We start from the raw sequence: 21,111 nt of genomic DNA, 5'->3' as shown, positions 1-21,111 counted from the left end.
CCTGCGCACCCCCGGCGATCTCCGTGATCGCTGTGTCCTACGTACACAGCTGATCACGTGGTATGGTAAAAGGCCAATCACACCTGCCTTTACCACATGATCAGCTGTGTCCAATGACACGCTGATCACCAGGAAATGCAATTGCCGGTTATCGGCTGCACTTTCCTCACGCTGTGACAGCGTGCGGAAACTACTGCCGAGAACTAGCAGTTGTCAGAGGGGGGATCAGTGGCACTTCTGGGCACTGACTGGCTGCACAGGTGGGTGGCACTGGTGGGCACTGATGGACACAGGTGTGTGGCACTGCTGGGCACTTGTAGGCAGTACTGCTGGGCACTTGTAGGTGGCACTGCTGGGCACCGATCATCAGTGCCGCTAGTCAGTGCCCAACAGTGCTGCCTATCAGTGCCCCCTAATCAGTGCCCATCAGTGCAGCCTCATCAATGCACATCGGTGAAGGAGAAAAATTACCGGTTTGCAAAATTTTATAATAGAAAAAAAAACTTTTTTCAAATTTTTTGCTTTTTTTTGTTTATAGTGCAAAAAATAAAATGCCCAGCAGCGAGTAAATACCACCAAAAGAAAGCTCTATTTGTGTGAAAAAACTGCTAAAAATTTCATATGGGTATAGTGTTCCATGACCGCGCAATTGACATTCAAAGTGTGACAGCGCTGAAAGCTGAAAATTGGCCTGGGCAGGAAGGGGGTATAAATGCCCGGTAGGCAAGTAGTTAATATCACTTTTAGGTTTGGTTGTACATGGCTCAATCATTGACTAATTCCTGCGCGATCTGCTAAAATTTCAGTTGTGGGTGGCCGTGCATGACAAAAGTGGATTATTTCATTGAGTTTTGTCTAAGAAACAGGTTAAAGATTGTCAAGTACAGTGACTGCATCCAATCTGATTTGGCAGCTGCTGAATACTGGCAGAAGAGGGGAGGTTTATCGTGGATGGAGGTATCTATTCGATTTTTTTCATTCAGCCCTTTGGCTAATGAGAGGAATCTTTGTGTATTGCCAACTTTGTAGCCCCTGTCAAGTGTATTATTTTTGTTTGTGTTGTCCTGTGTAGGTAGATTTATCTTGTCTATAATAGTCCTGGAGACCATTGTTGCTGAGACAGAATGTAATGGGAAACCCCAAATTTTACAGTTGTCACCAGAACAAGAGGCTGAAGGTAAATCTTCTAGTGGAGAAACTTGTTCCTGTGACAACTGGAGGATTCCCCTCAATTTGTAGAAATTTCTTCCTACTTCCTTTTGTGACTCCAAGAAGAAATGTGAAGGGAAATTTTGTCACACCCCCACAAAAATAATTATGTCCTAGTTTTCAGAAAAATATGTATACAACCTAAAATTTTCTAGTCATTTACATTCAAGGAGTTTGCAATTCAGGTAACAAACTTGTAGTTCTGGTTGCAGTTTTATGGAATGTTTTCCATTTTTGTTGTATTGGGAATTACTATTTAAGGAATAAAAAAGGAAATATGGGATTTTGCAATACTAGCTGTAGCCCATGTTCTTGCTCTAAGCAGAGGGAAAAGTGCGGCATACCTAATACATTTGACTTGTGAGCAGTTTTAGAGATGTGGTCAAATAGATCATTGGTTGATTGCCAGATATTGCATGTTATAACAAGTTTGATAAATCCCCCTGGGTACAGACCAGATTACCCTAATTACTCCAGCAAAATATAGGTTACAAAACAGTGCAATGAGGAGCCGTCACATGGCGGCAGGATTAGTACCTCCAGCTAACAGACTGCTTGGCATGCTGCAGTGTTGGGAATGCAGACAGGCCCTGTGCCTTGCGTCGGCTTGTTTATACAATCTACTGCCTTTTATTTGAAACCCTTTTGATTTTATTAGCTGGCAAATTAATATAATGTTCAAAAAGTCTGTAATAAAACGTTTATGAATGTACATGTATGCTGTACAGTACAGTTTATTTTAGATTTGATTTATTAGTCATTTTATAGTCAATGTTATTAAGCTGTTGGAGCTTAAAGTGACCCTGTGGAAAACACTAATGAAAAAAACTCCAAGCTGTAGCAGATAGCAGAAGCTGCCAGCTCATAACTTTTCACAATATATCCCTCCTAGTAGCACTCAAAATCCAGTAGTCCCCACATTGCACTTCTGTAAACATATTTTTTCTTTAGTAGGTATAGACCTTCTCTTGGCATCTCCCCAACATAGTAATGATCGGAGCCACTTATTCTCTTCCATGTGCCAATGTCATTAAACCTACCGCAACAAGCTTATGTATCATACGGTAATATAACCAACAATCCATAGACGACAACATAAAAATATACCTTATTTGTGCCTCCATATATCATGGTCACATTACTTCTTTTTTTTTTTTTTTTTAACTTTCTCCACACCACACTGCGATCAGTGGGAGGCGCAAGTGGGTAAACCTCTGATGCAACCTGCTGATCTCACTTCAGGAAATTTACTTTCTGGTGATGAACTGACAAAGAGGCTCCCTGGATGAGCTGCTGAAGTTGTGCTGTAAACTGATGAAGAGTCATGTAGGGCAGCTTCTGGAAGAGAACTGACAGGACATACTCACTTAGGGCTCATTTATACTTTTTTTTTTTTTTTTTTAAGCTTTAATGAGGTTTGGCAAAAGCGGTGTGTGTGTGTAATTTGTTTAAAGGGGCCCAGTAGAACCCCAGCTCAGTAGGTCCCCAGCTCATTAGTTCCCCTGTTCAGCAGATTCCCTAGCTCATTAGTTCCCCTGTTCAGCAGATCCCCTAGCTCAGTGGTCGGCAAGCCGTGGCTCGCGAGCCACATGCGGCTCTTTACACATTTTAATGCGGCTCTTCTGTGTGCCGGGCGCCCGCTCCCCTCCCTCCTCTCGGGCGGCCGAGGACTCTGCAGCTAGCCCAGCAATGATTGGCCAGTCTCGCTGCCACTCACATCCTGATAGCTAGTGATTGGCTGTCAGGATGTGTGTAGGCGGGGCAGCGTGACGAATGTGAGGGGAGCTAGGCTCCTCTCACAGTCCGCCCTGAAGACCGGAACGGCACGGGGAACACGGCGAGAGGAACAAGCGGAGCAAAGGTAAGTGAATTGACACAGGAGGGACTTGGCTTACTACTTGCTACTTACTTACTACTACTATATGAGGGATGAATTAATATGGGGGATGAATTACTATATGGGGGATGAATTACTATATGGGGGATGAATTACTATATGGGGGATGAATTACTATATGGGGGATGAATTACTATGGGGGATGAATTACTATATGGGGGATGAATTACTATGGGGGATGAATTACTATATGGGGGTTGAATTACTATGGGGGATGAATTACTATATGGGGGGATGAATTACTATATGGGGGGATGAATTACTATATGGGGGGATGAATTACTATATGGGGGATGAATTACTATATGGGGGAGGAATTACTATGGGGGATGAATTACTATAAAAACTTATTGAAACTAAAAACAGTGTACCATCCTATGTATTTTCAGTTTTAAAAATGTGGCTCTCAAAATAAATTTCAATCGTGGTTTTGGCGAGATTTGGCTCAGTTGAAAAAAAAAGGTTGCCCACCACTGCCCTAGCTCATTGATACCCTTGTTCAGCAGAATCCCAGCTTATTATTACCCTCGTTCAGCAGATCCCCTGCTCAGTAGTAAGCCCAGTTCTGCTGAGGCCTTGTTCCGTAGTACCCCCCAGCTTTGCTGTTTCTCCACTTAGTAGTAGTCCTCAACTCTTCTGATCCTCTAATCTGCTGATCCTCCTCTCTCTCTGTTCCCTGCTCACCTCCTGCTTATATTGCTCCCACACAGTACACCACGTATTTCATTGCTAGTTTCTCCTGCTATGCTTCCCCAGCCCTGCTGATCATCTGCCACTCTGTTCTCTCTCCAGTCCCTGCTCACCTTCAGCGTTGGTGTTCCCACGTTTCACACCACATGTGCCGTCTGTTAGTTGCTCCGGTCTGGACACCACTCACCTTCATGCTGCAGACCAGATGTGACATCTCCACCAGACGCTTCCAGAATATATTCACATGAACTGGAAGTGACTGCTGATGTCTTTTTGGTTCGCTTGTTGGTTTCCCAGTGAATCTTGGGATATTTCATACCTCCAAAACAATGCAAAGCTCACGCTGAATAAAAGCACCTCAAAAGCTAGGATGCTTTGGCAACGCTTTGAAGCACCAAAAAGCAACATGGGGTATAATTTTTGGCGCAAAGCAAATGCAATGTATAAACAGGAACGTAAGCTTACTATTTTATTTAGTGATTATTTATTATTAATTGGCATTAGAGTGCAAAAAAAAAAAGTGTCTAATGCCATGTTTGAAGCAAGTAAACAAGCCTTAAGTGTGGCAACGCAGCTGAGAATCAACTGCTATAGTGTTTCCACTCAGAAGAGGGTTGTATGTTGAAATAGCAGGATCAACCAGGTATTTACTGCACTAATAATGAAAATATGCATCATGGAAAGTTTATGGACTTGGTTTTAAAGATCACAAAAAAAGTCACTTTACGCCTTGTGCACACAGAAAATCAAAAAGAAGTCCACATGGTTTACCTTGTATTACTGCTTCGCAAAAGCATCAAGGCTGTGCCCAATGCTGCAGGCCTATTCCATTGTTTGTCACGTGGTCTGCCCCACCAGTTTAAAGTAATGTACGCTTCTGAGATTCTGTGACATTGTGTAGGTAGATCTCTGTTAACACAGAATCCAGAAGCATTTTAGAATGCTCCATCATGCTAAAGTCCACCCCAATTTTGTTAATCTAATAGTACACATTTTTTCAGTTTCTTTTTAGTTTTTCATTTGGTTGCTGCTTGTTTTAGCCTTTCAATGATGTCGTAATATCTAGTAAGGATTTCGTCATGATGGGCACTTTTGTGGTCTGTTTGCTCAGTGTTGCATATGTAATGGTTGTTAGGTGCACCTGCCCAGCAATGGTGTTCATTCTATCAAGCAGTAGTAGCTGAAGATCCTTGTGACTGTGACCCCATAGCACAAGTGATAGAGAACGCATTTATCTGTGTTCCTGATAGATCCATCATAAACCCTAAGCAACCTTTCTGCTATACTTTTCCAATGCAAAGTAAACAACAGGTTTGCTTTAGTGCCCACCCTCCCTGAAGGTGCTTGCTTGGGCAATCACATGCAAGCAGGCACAATTAGCTGCGGGAGCCAGCAACCTCCCTTTGCTTTCAATGGGACTGCCTCTTTGCAGCTAATCGTGGGAAGCCCCACTTCCCTGGAGTCTGAGGTTGCCCCAGACAGGCATCTGTTTTGGCCTATGAAAAGTGCAGCATTTTTGTAGCATCTCCATGGACCCATTTGGGGTCCCAAGCAGCTATTTGTTCTGCCTTTTTTTATAATCAACCACTTCTTGAAACCCCAAATCCCATGATCTCATTATTAATGAAAAATAGTTGTTTCTTAAAGCGGTAGTAAAGCCTGGGAGGAACAAAACTGGTGCAAGTTATATAGTCTGGCTGAAAAAAGACAAAAGTCCATCCAGTTCAACCATTAAAAAAAAATGTATAATTCTACACCCAGGTGATCCAGAGCAAGGCAAAAAACCCAGCAAAGCATGATCCAATTTGCTCCTGCAGGAAAAAAAAATTCCTTCCTGATCCCCCAAGAGGCAATCAGATATTCCCTGGATCAACTTTACCTATAAATGTTAGTATCCAGTTATATTCTGTGTATCTAGGAAAGAATCCAGGCATTTTTTAAAGCAATCCACTGAACTGGCCAGAACCAACTCTTGAGGGAGTCCATTCCACATTTTCACAGCTCTTACTGTGAAGAAACCTTTCTGTGTTTGGAGATTAAATTTATTTTCCTCCAGACTGTGATGACCTCAGGGTGAATAACTCTACACCGAGTTCGCTATATGACCAATGATGTATTTATACATGGTGATCATATCCCCCCTTAATCTCGTCTTCACAAGAGAGAATACATTCAGTTCCTCTAATCGTTCCTCATAGCTGAGAAGTTAATGTCATAATGTTCTAGTATACATTGCATTCTAGCGCATTATGAAAGACTTCTGTTAAAAATAAGCCTTTCAGCGACACGCTGTCAATGCTGGCAGGGCTTCCATTTTCACCCGGTTTACCTTCTGGGTTCGTGGGCCCAGGCCGTGTGAGTGGCCGAGCCGTGATGGTGGAACTTTCAGAGCAAAGTGCATGTGCACCGGTGACGTCACTGGCTGCAGAAAAAGTGAATGTCTCCTAAACGGAGCATGTTTAGGAGATATTCCTTTCACCTACAGGTAAGCTTTATTATACTGCAAGCGTTCCTATAGGTACAAGTGAGCAAGCGCTGTTTACCACTTTAAATGTTACCTACTTCTCTGACAAATATGCGCTTAACTCATTTAAATACCTAGTAAGCAATGACTGTGAACTTCTGAGTACTGTGATGCTATTGTGAAGCGCTCTCTGAAAAGGAGGACACTTGTCAATGTTGGACTGATCTTGTCTGCTGTAGATACGATCCCAAGGAGCCTGTGTCTGTGTGCACATCCTCCCGTCCCCAGACAGGCTTGTCCACACGCAGCATGCTGTTCTAAGCACATGGAGGAAAGCTGCTAGCAGGCTGTTTGTGTAAGCCTTAAATGGCATGCACGCTGGCAGGGGGCGGATTTCAACGTTGGCACCGCTCCAGTTAATTTCCCGGCAAAATAGAGAAGGTGGAGGGAGGGCTGGGGAGTTGTGAAGGGGAAGTATGACGTGTTTGCTGACACGTGTGTCTGTCCCCACTGTGGAGACAGGGAGGGGGATGTTTCTTAAAGGTGCCATTCCGCCGTGGTTTGCAGCAGAAAAAATTGTGAACGCTGCGGCGAAGAGCTCTTGCTTGAACTTGAACCTTGCTTTTAGGATTAACACAACAACATTGCTTCATTTCCAGAAACCGTGTCACATGACAGTTCTCTTAGAACTGAAACTCCTTTTTTTGGGGTTTTTTTTTTTTGCAATGTGTATGTAAACTCGGAACAATGATCTTCTCTTATTTGCTTGTGTTTGGTTTGTTAAATATACAGTTGAAAGTGTTTTGTTTGATAAATGCAAAAAAAATGACCTATCAGATATATATGCTGTACTGTTATCCTTTAGTTTTGTTTCAAAGCCTCTCTGTGATCTACAACCCCCTCCCCCCCATGTTATGGAGGGAGTTGGTGTTCTGTAGTTATCTACTAGGGTGACTATGCTGCTTCTCCATACAGTACAGTGAGCAAGTGTTGTCACCCTTGGACAGGATGTATCGCTGTGTAAAAATAGATAATAAAGTTTTGGTTTGATGCTAGTGTTTTAATTTGTCATGGAATTTCTTGCATCTCCCAGGGCTCTGGCAATATTTTGGGCACACTTGGTTTTCCAAATTTGCTTCTCTTTCAATAGGATTTCACTTTTCCTGTGGGATCACTATTTGTTAACATACCTAATATTAGATACAGTAGTGTCATTACTAGGTCTCTGTGTCTCGCTGTGCAGTGCATGCAGATCATGGCTAATGGATGGGGTCAGCAGGGCACCATCAGAGCACCCTGCCTCTGTACTCCACTCAAGAGCCCTCAGTCCTGATACAAGCAGTGGGCTGGCTCTTGGGAAGAGTTATGCTAATAACAAAATGTCTTGATAGAAGGGTGACAATCTGGAGGAGTGAGCATTCTTATGTCCAGGGCTTGCCTAAGAGCATCCTGATGTTGAGCCTCCCATCTTTGAAAGACCAGGAATCTAGTAATTGAGCTGGGGTGTCAGGGACTCTAATGCCTCGTACACACTATAAGAAAATCGTACGAAAATTTTCATACGAGGTCCGATAATCCGATCGTCAGTACACAGCTTTCGAGAGCCGATCACAATTCATACGACAATATCCAAAGGGACAAGCGCAAAAATTTTTCTCGTACGACACCAGATTGCACAATTTTCGTTTAATCAGTACAGTAGTCGTCTGAAAATACAATACAAATACAATGCAATACATGACATCACTTTCAAATTTCTTTTCTTTCAAAGGAGAATTTTTGTATCTTTAGTAACCTTTTCCCTTTCGATGTGAGACTAGCAGGCGAAAAAAAACAGCCGATCGTTCGTCCGATATTCTCATCGTGTGTACGGGGCTTAAGGCTGAGGAGGAAAGGGCAATATGATCCTGAAGGTCCTTCAGCCAAGAAATGAGGCGGCTCTAGCTGACTAGCTGCAGTTTTTAATGCATACTGGGAGAAGCTCACATATAATATTATGTATTTGGGGAGATTTTCCCTTTTTTCCAGGCCTGGTGACAACATGTTGCAAGAAATATTTCCAACAGGGCCATAGACTGCAAAATAAAGATGTCAGGGGTTTTAGCCCTCTTCTGTTGTACATAAAGGAAAGAGTGTTTTTACTCTGGTCTGTGCCCATGTGAGGGCATAGACCCCCGTTGGGTGGTTTGCCGTTCCAGCTTAAAATTCTTGCATTTTTTTGGACAGCCTGTGTTTTGGGCATTCGTTCCTGAATGCATATGGCACTAAGTGCGAGTAGTACTAAGTAGTGTGTCCGGCCTCTACATAGTTAACCTATCATAGATTTGGACAGGATGTTGCCAGCCGGGGCTGGACGCTGCACTTGTACTTTCTGGGTACCTGAAAACCTTGTCAAACCATCCATGGGTACGAGGCTTTAAGGATCTTCTTTACTTCCTGCCTATGGCCACACATCACTAGGACAAGAAGTCAGAGAGGAACTATTCAATTTTGGCTGGAGACCACGATTTACATTTTTAGGGACTTGACTCTTTTTTTCAGATTCTCATTTGTCTTTGAACCCTTTTGAGAGATTGTTCATGTTCTTGTGACCCCAATATATTTGAATTGGGGGGGCGAGTATGGACAGTAGTAAAAATATCCCCTACTTCAAACGTGTTTGTGTCCCATTGGATAGAGGTTCTGATTTGATAGGAAGACACAGACCGCCTGATAGGATCTTTTACCCCTTCTACCCAATTAAAAACAATTGGGGCATTGATATATAGTCTTTCAAAAGACACATTTATCGGTGCAGTTGGAACCAATACTTAAAATCTACATACTAAAAAGCTAGTCCATGGCCGAAGACACTTAGTCTGCAATTTCCCTTATTCGGTGGTATTACTTCCACATTGTCAGTTTAAAAGCATTTTCAAAAGCTGGCCTGCTGGCATAGACCTCAGCTAAGCCCCAGTTCCTTCAGACCTCAAATCAGATCCAGTTCCTGAACCTTCAGACCTCCATTCAGCCTCAACTCCAGCACCTTCAAACCTCATATCAGACCCAGTTCCTTTACCTTCAGGCCACAGATCAGAACCAGTTCCTGTATCTAGACCTCAGATCAGACCCAATTCCTGCACCTTCAGACCTCAGATCAGACCCAATTCCTGCACCTTCAGACCTCAGATCAGACCCAATTCCTGCACCTTCAGACCTCAGATCAGGCCCAATTCCTGCACCTTCAGACCTCGGATCAGGCCCAATTCCTGCACCTTCAGACCTCAGATCAGACCCAATTCCTGCACCTTCAGACCTCAGATCAGACCTAAATTCCTGCACCTTCAGACCTCAGATCAGACCCAATTCCTGCACCTTCAGACCTCAGATCAGGCCCAATTCCTGCACCTTCAGACCTCGGATCAGGCCCAATTCCTGCACCTTCAGACCTCGGATCAGGCCCAATTCCTGCACCTTCAGACCTCGGATCAGGCCCAATTCCTGCACCTTCAGACCTCGGATCAGGCCCAATTCCTGCACCTTCAGACCTCGGATCAGGCCCAATTCCTGCACCTTCAGACCTCGGATCAGGCCCAATTCCTGCACCTTCAGACCTCGGATCAGGCCCAATTCCTGCACCTTCAGACCTCGGATCAGGCCCAATTCCTGCACCTTCAGACCTCGGATCAGGCCCAATTCCTGCACCTTCAGACCTCGGATCAGGCCCAATTCCTGCACCTTCAGACCTCGGATCAGGCCCAATTCCTGCACCTTCAGACCTCGGATCAGGCCCAATTCCTGCACCTTCAGACCTCGGATCAGGCCCAATTCCTGTACCTTCAGACCTCGGATCAGGCCCAATTCCTGCACCTTCAGACCTCGGATCAGGCCCAATTCCTGCACCTTCAGACCTCGGATCAGGCCCAATTCCTGCACCTTCAGACCTCGGATCAGGCCCAATTCCTGCACCTTCAGACCTCGGATCAGGCCCAATTCCTGCACCTTCAGACCTCGGATCAGGCCCAATTCCTGCACCTTCAGACCTCGGATCAGGCCCAATTCCTGCACCTTCAGACCTCGGATCAGGCCCAATTCCTGCACCTTCAGACCTCGGATCAGGCCCAATTCCTGCACCTTCAGACCTCGGATCAGGCCCAATTCCTGCACCTTCAGACCTCGGATCAGGCCCAATTCCTGCACCTTCAGACCTCGGATCAGGCCCAATTCCTGCACCTTCAGACCTCGGATCAGGCCCAATTCCTGCACCTTCAGACCTCGGATCAGGCCCAATTCCTGCACCTTCAGACCTCGGATCAGGTCAATTTCTGCACCTTCAGACCTCAGATCAGGCCCAATTCCTGCACCTTCAGACCTCAGATTAGACCCAATTCCTGTAGCTTCAGACCCAATTCCTGCAGCTTCAGACCCAATTCCTGCACCATCAGAATCACGGGAGGAAGAGGGTAACCAGGTAGGCTTCTTCGCATAACATCTGCAGGGATGAGTGCAGGAATATCTGTGCCTCAGACAAGCCTCTGAAATGTCATGGAGGTTGGTAGGCCAATGGGTTCAGCCTAGTGAGCTGTCAATAATGACCTTTGGCCCTTGGCAGTTCAGTCTGAGCCTGTGTGCATACCACGTGTCCATCTTCCAGGTACCAATAAAAATCATATTGCATGCACATCCTAGCACATGTAGCTTAGGTTGATTATCCCTGCCATAGCACATACTGTATACAGATATGCTCAGCTGTGTATAAACCACACATATTTGTTAGAGTTATCACTTCAGCTTTTCTGGAATAAGAACATGATGTGCAAAGTGAAGCCTTTCCAAGGAAAGCAAGTTCTGCATAGTCAGTGGAAACTTACGGATCTTTTCCTTCTTTCTCAGAGTCTGAAAAGGAAAGAAAAGGAATACGAGCACGAAATGGAACGTTTGGCAAGAGAGAAAATTGCTACACAGCAGCGATTAGCCGAATTGAAGAATGAACTTAGCCAGTGGATGGATGTTATGGAGATTGACCGAATTGTGCGTCAAACTGTTCAGCCAGAGGACGACCAGGCCTCAACCTCCACAGCCTCAGGTAACCACTATCGGGCCTTCAAAATGACATATTTTTCCTTGTTTCATATTAGATTACAGAATGAAAGAGGGAGGCTGATTTTGTTACAGAAAATTATTTAACGCAGTCACAAGATCGATGGTGCTTACAAACCTAGCACAACAGTTGTTTATCTGACCACTGTAGCGTTCTTTAACTGTGTATCACATTAAGTTCAGCTGCCCCCTACAGTCTGTTCTTTAATATTACAATTTGAGCTAGCTAAATTCCAGGAAAATCGTTTGTATCAATGGTTATTGCGTTTTATTTATATAAGTGACCACTCATTATCGGTGACTGTAGAGACATACACTATATTGGCAAAAGTATTGGGATGCCTGCCTTTACACGCACATAAACTTTAATGGCATCTAAGTCTTAGTCCAAAGGGCTGAATATTGAGTTGGCCCACCCTTAACAGCTTCAACTCTTCTGGGAAGGATGTCCACAAGGTTCAGGAGTGTGTCTATGGGAATATTTGACCATTCTTCCAAAGTACATTTGTGAGGTCAGGCACTGATGTTGGATGAGAAGGCCTGGCTCTCAGCCTCTGCTCTAATTCATCCAAAATGCATTCTGTCGGGTTGAGGTCAGGACTCTGTGCAAACCAGTCCAGTTCCTTCACCCCAATCTCACTCATCCATGTTTTTATGGACATTGCTTTGTGCACTGGTGTGCAGTCATGTTGGAACAGGAATGGGCCATCCTCAAACTGTTCCCACAGAGTTGGGAGCATGAAATTGTCCAAAATGTCTTGGTATGCTGATGCCTTAAGAGTTCCCTTCACTGGAACTAAGGGGCCAAGCCCAACCCCTGAAAAACAGCGCCACACCATAATACTCCCTCCACCAAACTTTACACTTGGCACAATGCAGCCAGGCAAGAATCGTTCCCCTGGAAACCGACAAAACCAGTATACAATATACAGTTATTGGGATTTTTTTTTTTAACCAAAGACCTGTAGCAGAATACATTTTTGCCTAAAGTTATGAAGAAATGTGTTTGTTTTTTTTAATTGGATGTTTTTTATAACAGAAAGTAGAAAATATTGTTTTTTTTGTTTTTTTTCCCCCTAAAATATTTGGTCTTTTTTCATTTATATAATAAAAAACAAGAAAACACAGTGGTGATCAAATACCACCAAAATAAATCTGTGTGTGTGTGATTAATTTGCGTACAGTGTTGTATAACTGCACAATTGTCAGTTAAAGTAGCACAGTGCCACAAAAAATGGCCTGGTCATGAAGAGGGTAAAACCTTATGGAGCTTACGTGGTTAAAGTGATTGTAAATGTTGGATTTTTTTTTTCTTATAACAATAAACTTGTCATACTTACCTGCTCTGTGCTCTGGTTTTGCACAGTGCAGCCCTGATTCTCCTCTTCTGGGGTCCCCCGTCAGCTCTTCAGTCTCCTTCTGCCTTTAGAGTGCCCCCTATAGCAAGCTGCAAAGTATAGTATAGAGTGCCCCAATAGCTGGTAAAAAAAAAAAAAAAAAACTTTTACCTTTTAGAATTACTCAGTTCCCTCTCCTGCCCCAGAACTACATGTCCCACAAGGCATTGCTCCTCACACATTAAGTTTTCAGGCACTTACTGACATATATAGATGGTGTACTGAGCTGTATATGCTGCACCGTATTTTCTGATATGTAAACAAATAATGTATTCTGCTAACCAACTAATTGATTATGAAAATAGTTGACAACTATTTTCATAATCGTTTGTTGATTTGTTGTTTCATCCCTAGTACATAGCATGCTTACGGTCCTGAACCTGTTAAAAACACAAATGACCTGAATTGAGATATTGTACTTTAAGAAAGAAAAATATTTGTAAAGCATTGAATGTGACATTCACTCCAGTTGAATCGTCCTGGTGAATGCATTTTAATTGTGAATGATGTGCCACCATTGAAGGTCACATCCACTGCTTTTTTAAATATGTCCATCAGTGTTGACATAGAAGCTAATCAGTTGTAAGTTGTAGTTTTTGCAGTCAAAGCTTGAAAATCGAATAAAGACTCTTAATTAGTTGTGTTGGGGGAAAAAGAGAATGATCCTATTACACACTTGTCCTATATTAGTGCAAATGTCGTAATATAACTTTATAAAGTTTGTCTGACAAGGCTTCTTTAAGGCATGCATTTTACTTTGTCACCATGTCTACAAGTTGTTAGAGTGGTACAGCAACTACAGCAGTCATGTGTAAACAGAACCATTTGTACTGGGAGTCTGAGTGAAAAAATAAGCAAGTATTGCATCCCTACAGATACAGTTTCTGCTGCTTTGTGATTTACGGGAGGGTAGGTACTTTTGGTCTTTCAGTGTTTTTTAAACATAAAAGTATAATTTAGCATTGGATTGAATGGGAAAGAATAAAAACCTTTTTTCTGGTTTTGTTTTCTTTTTTTTGCTATCCTTTAGCAGGACTTCTTTAGAGTGGTTTTCCCTCGCTTACGATCACTGGAACAACAGTTTCACCAGATAGGAAGTTGGGGTTACATTCTGCAACAAAGACGGAAATAAAAAGCAGACTGGGTTTACTAACCTTTCCATATGCAACAAAAAATATATATTTTATTTCTGTTTGAGTTACTGTTGGAGATTTTCTTTATTTACTGTCTGTTAAAATATTGTTCTAATCTTTCCCCCTTTTGTAAGAAAAAAATAGCTGGTCATACACTTTTAATTTGAAAGCAATATCCTATAAATTTTCCAAATTGTTTTTTGTTTTTCACATGCAATACTCCTGTTTGCTTAACTGTTTAACTTTTTATTATGCCTTTCAGAGGGGGAAGATAACATGGATGAAGATATGGATGATGACAGACCTCTAAATGCATTACCAAAACGTCAGAATCCTGAACTTCTGAAGATGGTACCGTCCAACGCAGCTTCCCACAATCACCATTCCACTGTACTGCCTCAACATGTCTCCATTCAGCAGAAACAAGCTCCCTCTCCTCATGCACAGACCCTCTCCAGTCAAGCACTGGTCCCGCCTCAGGCCATAGTGCCAGCACAGACTCATATTGTGGCTGCTTCCACAGTGCAGTCAACTGTGATAGCCCACACAGCCACCACTCATGCGTCCGTTATTCAGACTCTAAACCATGTCATCCCAGGGCCTCAGACCAAGCACATTGCCCATATTGCACCTTCCACGTCAAGCCCTGTACAGCTAACCACTGCTGCTCAGCCAATTGGCCACATCACTGTGCACCCAGCTGCCATTAATCACATGACCCATCTTAGCCAGCAGCTACCCATTTACCCGCAGTCTGTTGCAGTCACCCAGCCCATGGTGAGCCACATTGCTCACACCATCTCCCACCCACAAGTCAATGGAACCACAAACCTTGGCCAGCCTGCTGTTATGGCAAAGCCAACCGTAGGAACCCAGGTGGTCCACCATCCCCAGTTAGTTGGGCAGACAGTCCTGAATCCGGTGACTATGGTAACTATGCCATCGTTTCCTGTCAGCACTTTAAAGCTAGCTTAACGCTCAACTATAAAAATAAATGAATTAGAGGAAACCATCTTGTTTTCTGTCACAGCCACAACTTCCATCCAGTGATGAGGGCAGGCATTATTTGACTCCTAGAAGCATTGCTTCTTCTGGGGCAGGGTAATACATCTGCAGTATCAAACAAATGACTTGTGTTTCTGGGAGTAGGGCAATGGCAGCCTTCAGTAATGGAAGGAAGGTTTGGTTGGGCTATGGAACAGCCTTCCCTGAAAGGTTCCCTTTAGTTTATATAAATTCATTTATCCATTGGACAGCGGAAACTCCATACATTCCTACCAAGTCATGTACCAAGGAAGAGCTGCGTAGTCGTGTTGACCCTCATTGGCTTTGGAAAAGGTGTCAGGCTTCATTGTATAGGCCTCTGTCTTCACACAAAGGGCACAGTGCCCTGGATTTCAACCATGTTCATTGTCTCCGTGGCCGCTGCTCATAATGACTATTTTCATTTTGTCCTTTCTACCAGTAATTGGTGAATATTAAATGAGACTTTTAATTTCTATCCGCTACTTCACTTACATTTTTTTTTTTTTTTTTTTTTATTCAATTTTTATTGTGTTGTCGTCTTTTTGTGTATCTTTGTAACATACAAATCGATGACCTCTTGCTAATATAAGAAATGAAATGGTTTTAAAGTAAGCATAATGTCGGTTTATACCTTCACTGAGGTGATAGCTGCAGGAAGTATACACTAATGAAAAGCTTTTTAAAAGAGCAAGTAAACAATAATAGAAGAAAAAAAATAATTTAAGTTAATTTTTTTCCTGTCTCCGAGGTGAAAAACGTGGGGCAGAAAATGAATTACGGTCTTTCTATTTATAAACATTTAGTTATTTAAATTTTTTGTTGCATCAGTGCCTTCTTTGTAACACATAAAATTAGCTTTTTAAAACTTATTGTCCCTGCCTTTTTAGGACCACTAAAGGCACACTTCATTAATTATCTTAGAAAATTGAAAACGGAGGGAGGTTTATTTTGAAGCTTTTCTGGTTTACATTAACCACATTGGAATCATAGTAACTGCCTGCCTCAGTCCCGCCCCCCTTTTTCTAGGGACATTTATAAAAGCTAGCTCAAATGAAAAAAAGTGGTACTTTTCATGTCAACTAATACTTTTTATTTATTTTTTTTAATCGAAAAAAACTCTAGACATACATTTTTGTTTTGGTTAATCCCATTGGGATCTATATACTAACATGGTAGCAAAAGCATTAAAGTACATTTACCCATATTGACCAATCAGCTTTTAGTGTAGCCATGCCAAGGAATGCCGAATCCTGATTGCTTTCTTTGGGTTACTGTATTTCTATTACTAAAGACCAATACTTTTCCTTTGAGCCAGTTCTTATAACATAACTAAGATCATCTGTGTTCTTTACTTTCTTATCGGATTGATTTTGCAATAGAAAAATATTGTAAAACAGAGCAATGTATTAGAATGTTTACCGCTAGTAACTAGCGTGTGAAAAAGAAAATAACACAGATAAAATTTACATTCTGATCACTGAATGTTTAAAATTTACTGTTTTCTTTTTATTAATGTCACCAATCATTTTACAAATTTCCCAATACAATGTCAAGGTATATTGTATTTTGTCCTAGTAACTATATATGCAGTATATACTGTCATGAACAACAGTCATTTTGCTAGCAAAGCTGGCAGTTACAATAGTGGAGTCAATAACAGTAGTCTGAAATCTAACATTTAGATATTTATTGACACCCCTTTCCGTTAATCGCTGTCGTCCCAGTGGCCTCTGTTGGCTATTTACTTTTTGTTTTACTTTACTTTTTAATTGTAGAGCCAATTACCCCATAACTGGAGAAAAGGTGAGTGGCCATGGCTGCTAGGATATTGGTGATTACAGGGAATGGTGTCAGCCCTACAGTCATGAACCTCAACATGCAGAACAATATGAATGTCTTCCATTTGCACCAGGTCTCATGGTTTACAGCTTCATTGATGGCCTGTTCACACTGTTGCGCTCTGTAAGTGCACACATGTTGTTAGGGCAACCTATTTATTTGAATTGGCTTCCTGATGCACTAAAACACATCAAAATTGCTGCATGCCGTATTTTCAGCAGCAAAAGTGCATTGGGAAGGTACAGTGGGGTGCCATGCAGAACAAATGGTGTGAATAGGCCCTTACACTGCACACAGCGAGAGAAATTACTGCACCATTCAACTTGGAATAATTTGCATTGTGTGATGGTCTCTCTTGAGCTTGCCCAAACTGTCTGGTAGCATAAGCTCAACAGCAGTGATGCCATGAAAAATCTAATTGCTTGCTGAGGAATACTGAACCTGGCACTTTGTCATTGAGCTATTGAATGAGCACAAATGAGATTGTCCCACCGTCGACTCAGAATTTTCTTGACCTAAACTGGAACTATATTCACCTTTTATCCAGCGCCGCACTATCCCAGAGGTCCCGCCAGTCACTGTCCTCTTCAGACGAATTGGCTTCCGGGTACCAAACTTTGGCTATTTTCATTGCTGACAATTGTACACTGAGTTTCTCATGCGCAAATGAGAGGGCACACAGGCAGGCATTGGAATTTTATTGCAGGAGAGACATATTACTTCTCTTCTGCATTAAAATTCTGCCGGTTTGCAACATTTTATTTTTTTTTCTTACCTAAAGTTCCCCTTTTAAGGCTTTGACTGTGTGTATAGTTCAATCACTAGTTATGAGTGAAAAACCCCTTAAAAACATTTTGTACATCATTCTCATGTGGCTCGATCTACTCTGTAGCTGAGGACTGCATATAGGTGTGATATGCATGAACAGTATGCCTCAATATACGTTGTTGGCCATGCACAGTGTAGGAATCTGTACTGTAGTTTATAATGCATGACTTCAGTCCTTGAGAGCTGCATAGCCAAGATTTTTAATTGACTGCATTAGTTTGCTTTGGAACCTATGCATAGCAAAGAAACAGGTTCTTATTGTTCTGACCCAATGCCCAGTAGCATATACTTATGTTCATTTTGTTCCCTCACCGCTCCGTTGAGTGAGGAAATCAGCTTAAATCGCATTTCCTGTTGGACTTTATACAAGGCAGGCAGTCTTCAATTCTCCGTGCCACAGTGCTAGGCTAATCACCAAGCACTAATTTTGTCATATGGGGCAAGACGCATGCTCGGTCATTCTCAAAAGTAATAGTATTTGCTGCTGAGGGATCAGGAATTAAAGAGGACCTTTTTGTTTTAAAATGCATGCACAAACACAGATCGTCTTTACAGGGAACAGTCAGAATCAAAAAGCGCTGACATTTCTGAATTATTTGTATAGGTGCAAGCCCTGGGCCCTTCATTCCCATCCTTGCTTTACTGCTTAGTGAATCATTCACCCAACAACCAATCTAAACTTTTAGTATAGGACTTTCTAGCACATGGGACGCACATAATTTACGGCATATTTTCCCCCACTCAGGAAGCCCAGGTGCTGAGTACAGCCGCTTATATTCGTGAATGGCTGTACTCGGGTATACGGCAGTACTCGTATAAACACAAGTATAGTGTACAGGCATATTAAAATTTTTTTTTAAATTAGTACCACTGTATACAAAAGTATAGCCACACACAGATATTCATGCTTATTGGCTGCTCTATGCAACACCTGGGCTTTCAAAATAAGTCAGTTACAAGTAATAAGTTACACTGCAGAGGCTCAGGTTCCCATGTTCAAAAAGCCTAAACCATTTGTATATATTCCTGGTGCACAAAAACAAAAGGTGTACAAAGCTAGAGCTCTCCAGTCAGGAGGGAATTTGTTCTGCTGCCTGCAAAGCTGCAGCATGCTGGAAGGGGACAGGCTTTTCTACTTTTTCTGTGGCTGCTTTCTAAAGAAAACAAACTAACTTTTTTTTGTTTTGATGCACATGGAATGTATTTAGCTTATTTAAAATGGTTGTAAAGGCTGAAGGTTTTTCACCATCATGCATTCTATGTCCCTGGCCCCCTCAATACTTACCTGAGCCCCATCGCGATCCAGCGATGTGAATGACAGCCTCGGGTGTCCTGGGTCTCGGCCTCCTCATTGGCTGGGACAGCAAGCAGGAGCCATTCTATCCGTGTGAATGGACACACAGATCAGCGGGTTCCCCCCATAGCAGGCTGCTTGCTGTGGGGGCACCCGACGAGGGAGAGGCCAGGAGAGCCTGCAGGGGACCTGAGAAGAGGAGGATCTAGGCTACTCTGTGCAAAACCACTGCACACAGTAGGTAAGTATAGACTTTTAGAATCGCTTTTAAAAAGCTGATCCCATAGTTAGTCTTGTTGAAAAAAAAAAGACACAATTCCATGTAGCTCAACCGATAGAAGGGAAAAAAATTCTATACAATTGTATATATACACAATTCTGTACCAACACTTGATGCAGAGGAAGGAACGTTTCAATTGGGCTTTAAGGGTCCATTCCACCTGCAGTGTAGTTAACACGCATTTTGTGCGTTGGTGAGCCGAAATGCCATTTATTTTGAATGGCATCCCAATGTACCTGCGTTGCACCCTAATGTGATGTAAAAATGATGTTAGGTCCGTTGCTGTGCATTAGGCCCCTGATTTATTTAATGGGCTGGCTGTGTACATTCACGTCTATGTATTAAATGCACCGCCATGAACCTGACTGGCATGAATAGGACCTAAGGGCTCCAACATCACTAACTGCATAATTAAGGTTGGTGACTCGCTAAGCAGAGAAGCAAGGATAAAGATTACAGCCCTGGAGTTTTATCAATAAAAGCAAATCCTCAGCAGTATGTTTCATATTTCTAAATATTCTGACAGAATCCCTTTAATGAGTAAAGCCTCATTCACACGGGAATACTGATCTGTACACCTATGTGAAGTTCCATCATTGACCGTATGGGATGCACAGGTGTTTCATTCAGGCAGTCCCATTCATGTCTATTGGGAAGCAGCAGCTGCACAGACATAGCTGCTGGTCCCTATTTGACAGGTATGCAAGTGCATGTCCCTAAACAGACAAGTGTGTGTTCGGGGGGGGGGACACCCTCATGCCTGCCAAATTAGGACCAGCCGCTGCTCCCCAATAGACATTAATGTGACTGCCTGCAGATGGATGCACAGAACATCTGTGTATCCCATGCTGGCAAATATATCCTTTTGCACAGATGTGCAGATCGATACGCCCGTGTGAGTGAGGCCTAAAGGCATAAAGCCTGGACGATCCTGGCTCTCAGTGACTGCAGTCATGCTGCCCCGGCATAATGTTTCCTGCTATAGTATTTTTGCAGCAAAAGATTGCCTTACAGATGACATTTTCTGTTCCTTGTTCCCATTAGAAGTTTTTGTTAATATTTTTAAGATGAGTGACGTACTAATGCAGCATAATCACCCAAGGAAAACATGCATACTACTGCATCATGGTTATCCGATAATACAGTGACACTGAAAATCATCTTTAGCATCACCCATCGTAAATCGGCATAGGACTTAATAAATTTTAACTACAAGCACTGAAAATTCCTTCTTTTTTTTACCTGTATCATGGAGTTTGTGCCATTACTTTCTTTGTAACTTATTTATTTGTATTATTTTTCATTGACAACTAAACCAATTTTAAACTCATGTTAATAGTTTTATCTCCAAATTTTATATAAACCTCATTCGGGTTCAGATGTGTCCTTTTGAGCCCGCCTTGAGTTGTTAGAATATTAAACTATGTACATAAAGGCATTATTCTCTGGAAATGTTGTAAAAATTTTGATTAATTACAGGCTTTGTGTCAAGGCATGATAGTGTATTACAAATTAATGCACTGCAAATTATTTTATCTGAAATGTGTAAAATGTGAGAAATGTGTTTCTTTTGGTTTTATTATACCAAATACAGATAATTTGACTTCATACATAATATCTATTTTTATAAAGGCATTTATTTCTTGATGTATTGATATTTCTCAGACGGAGCAATCAAATGTTTTCAGAGATCATTCTGAGATTAGTTCTCCTTTTTATGCCAGTGAACCTGATGACACAAGTATCTAAAATAGTTACATTATAAAGCATCATCATATGAAAAAAAAAAAAAACTACAATGCTTTATGTTAAAAAAGCAAGCCCTATAGTTTGTGTATCCCTATTATTATTATTTTTTTTTTTTACTTAAGTTTTGGATAGAATGGGGAAAGGGTAGAACTTCTGTCACATTTTACTTCTCTCTGGGGCTCTATTAGAGAGATTCCCATTCACTTCCTGTTCTGCGCTCCTTTAA

The 21,111-nt window shown here is 42.1% G+C and overlaps 1 protein-coding gene across 3 annotated transcripts in view; it reads left to right on the top strand.

Moving 5' to 3' along the window:
• The window catches only part of MNT (MAX network transcriptional repressor), a 118,464-nt gene extending 97,713 nt beyond the window's left edge, over positions 1-20,751 (top strand). For all 3 annotated transcript variants that reach the window (XM_089683768.1, XM_089683770.1, XM_089683769.1), the window contains 2 exons: positions 11,133-11,325; positions 14,132-20,751. In XM_089683768.1, coding sequence (XP_089539894.1) covers positions 11,133-11,325; positions 14,132-14,844 — 906 coding nt within the window. In that variant the 3' untranslated portion in view covers positions 14,845-20,751. The remainder of the gene's footprint in view (positions 1-11,132; positions 11,326-14,131) is intronic.
• The last annotated feature ends 360 nt before the right edge of the window (positions 20,752-21,111 follow it).

The sequence above is a fragment of the Staurois parvus genome, unplaced genomic scaffold (genome assembly GCF_062004578.1).
Source record: "Staurois parvus isolate SC_StPar_1 unplaced genomic scaffold, SC_StPar_1.0 ptg000321l, whole genome shotgun sequence".
In the NCBI taxonomy this organism is placed as follows: Eukaryota; Metazoa; Chordata; class Amphibia; order Anura; family Ranidae; genus Staurois; species Staurois parvus.
The sequence above is the reverse complement of the archived record's forward strand: the minus strand, read 5'-3'. Positions and strand labels throughout refer to the sequence as shown.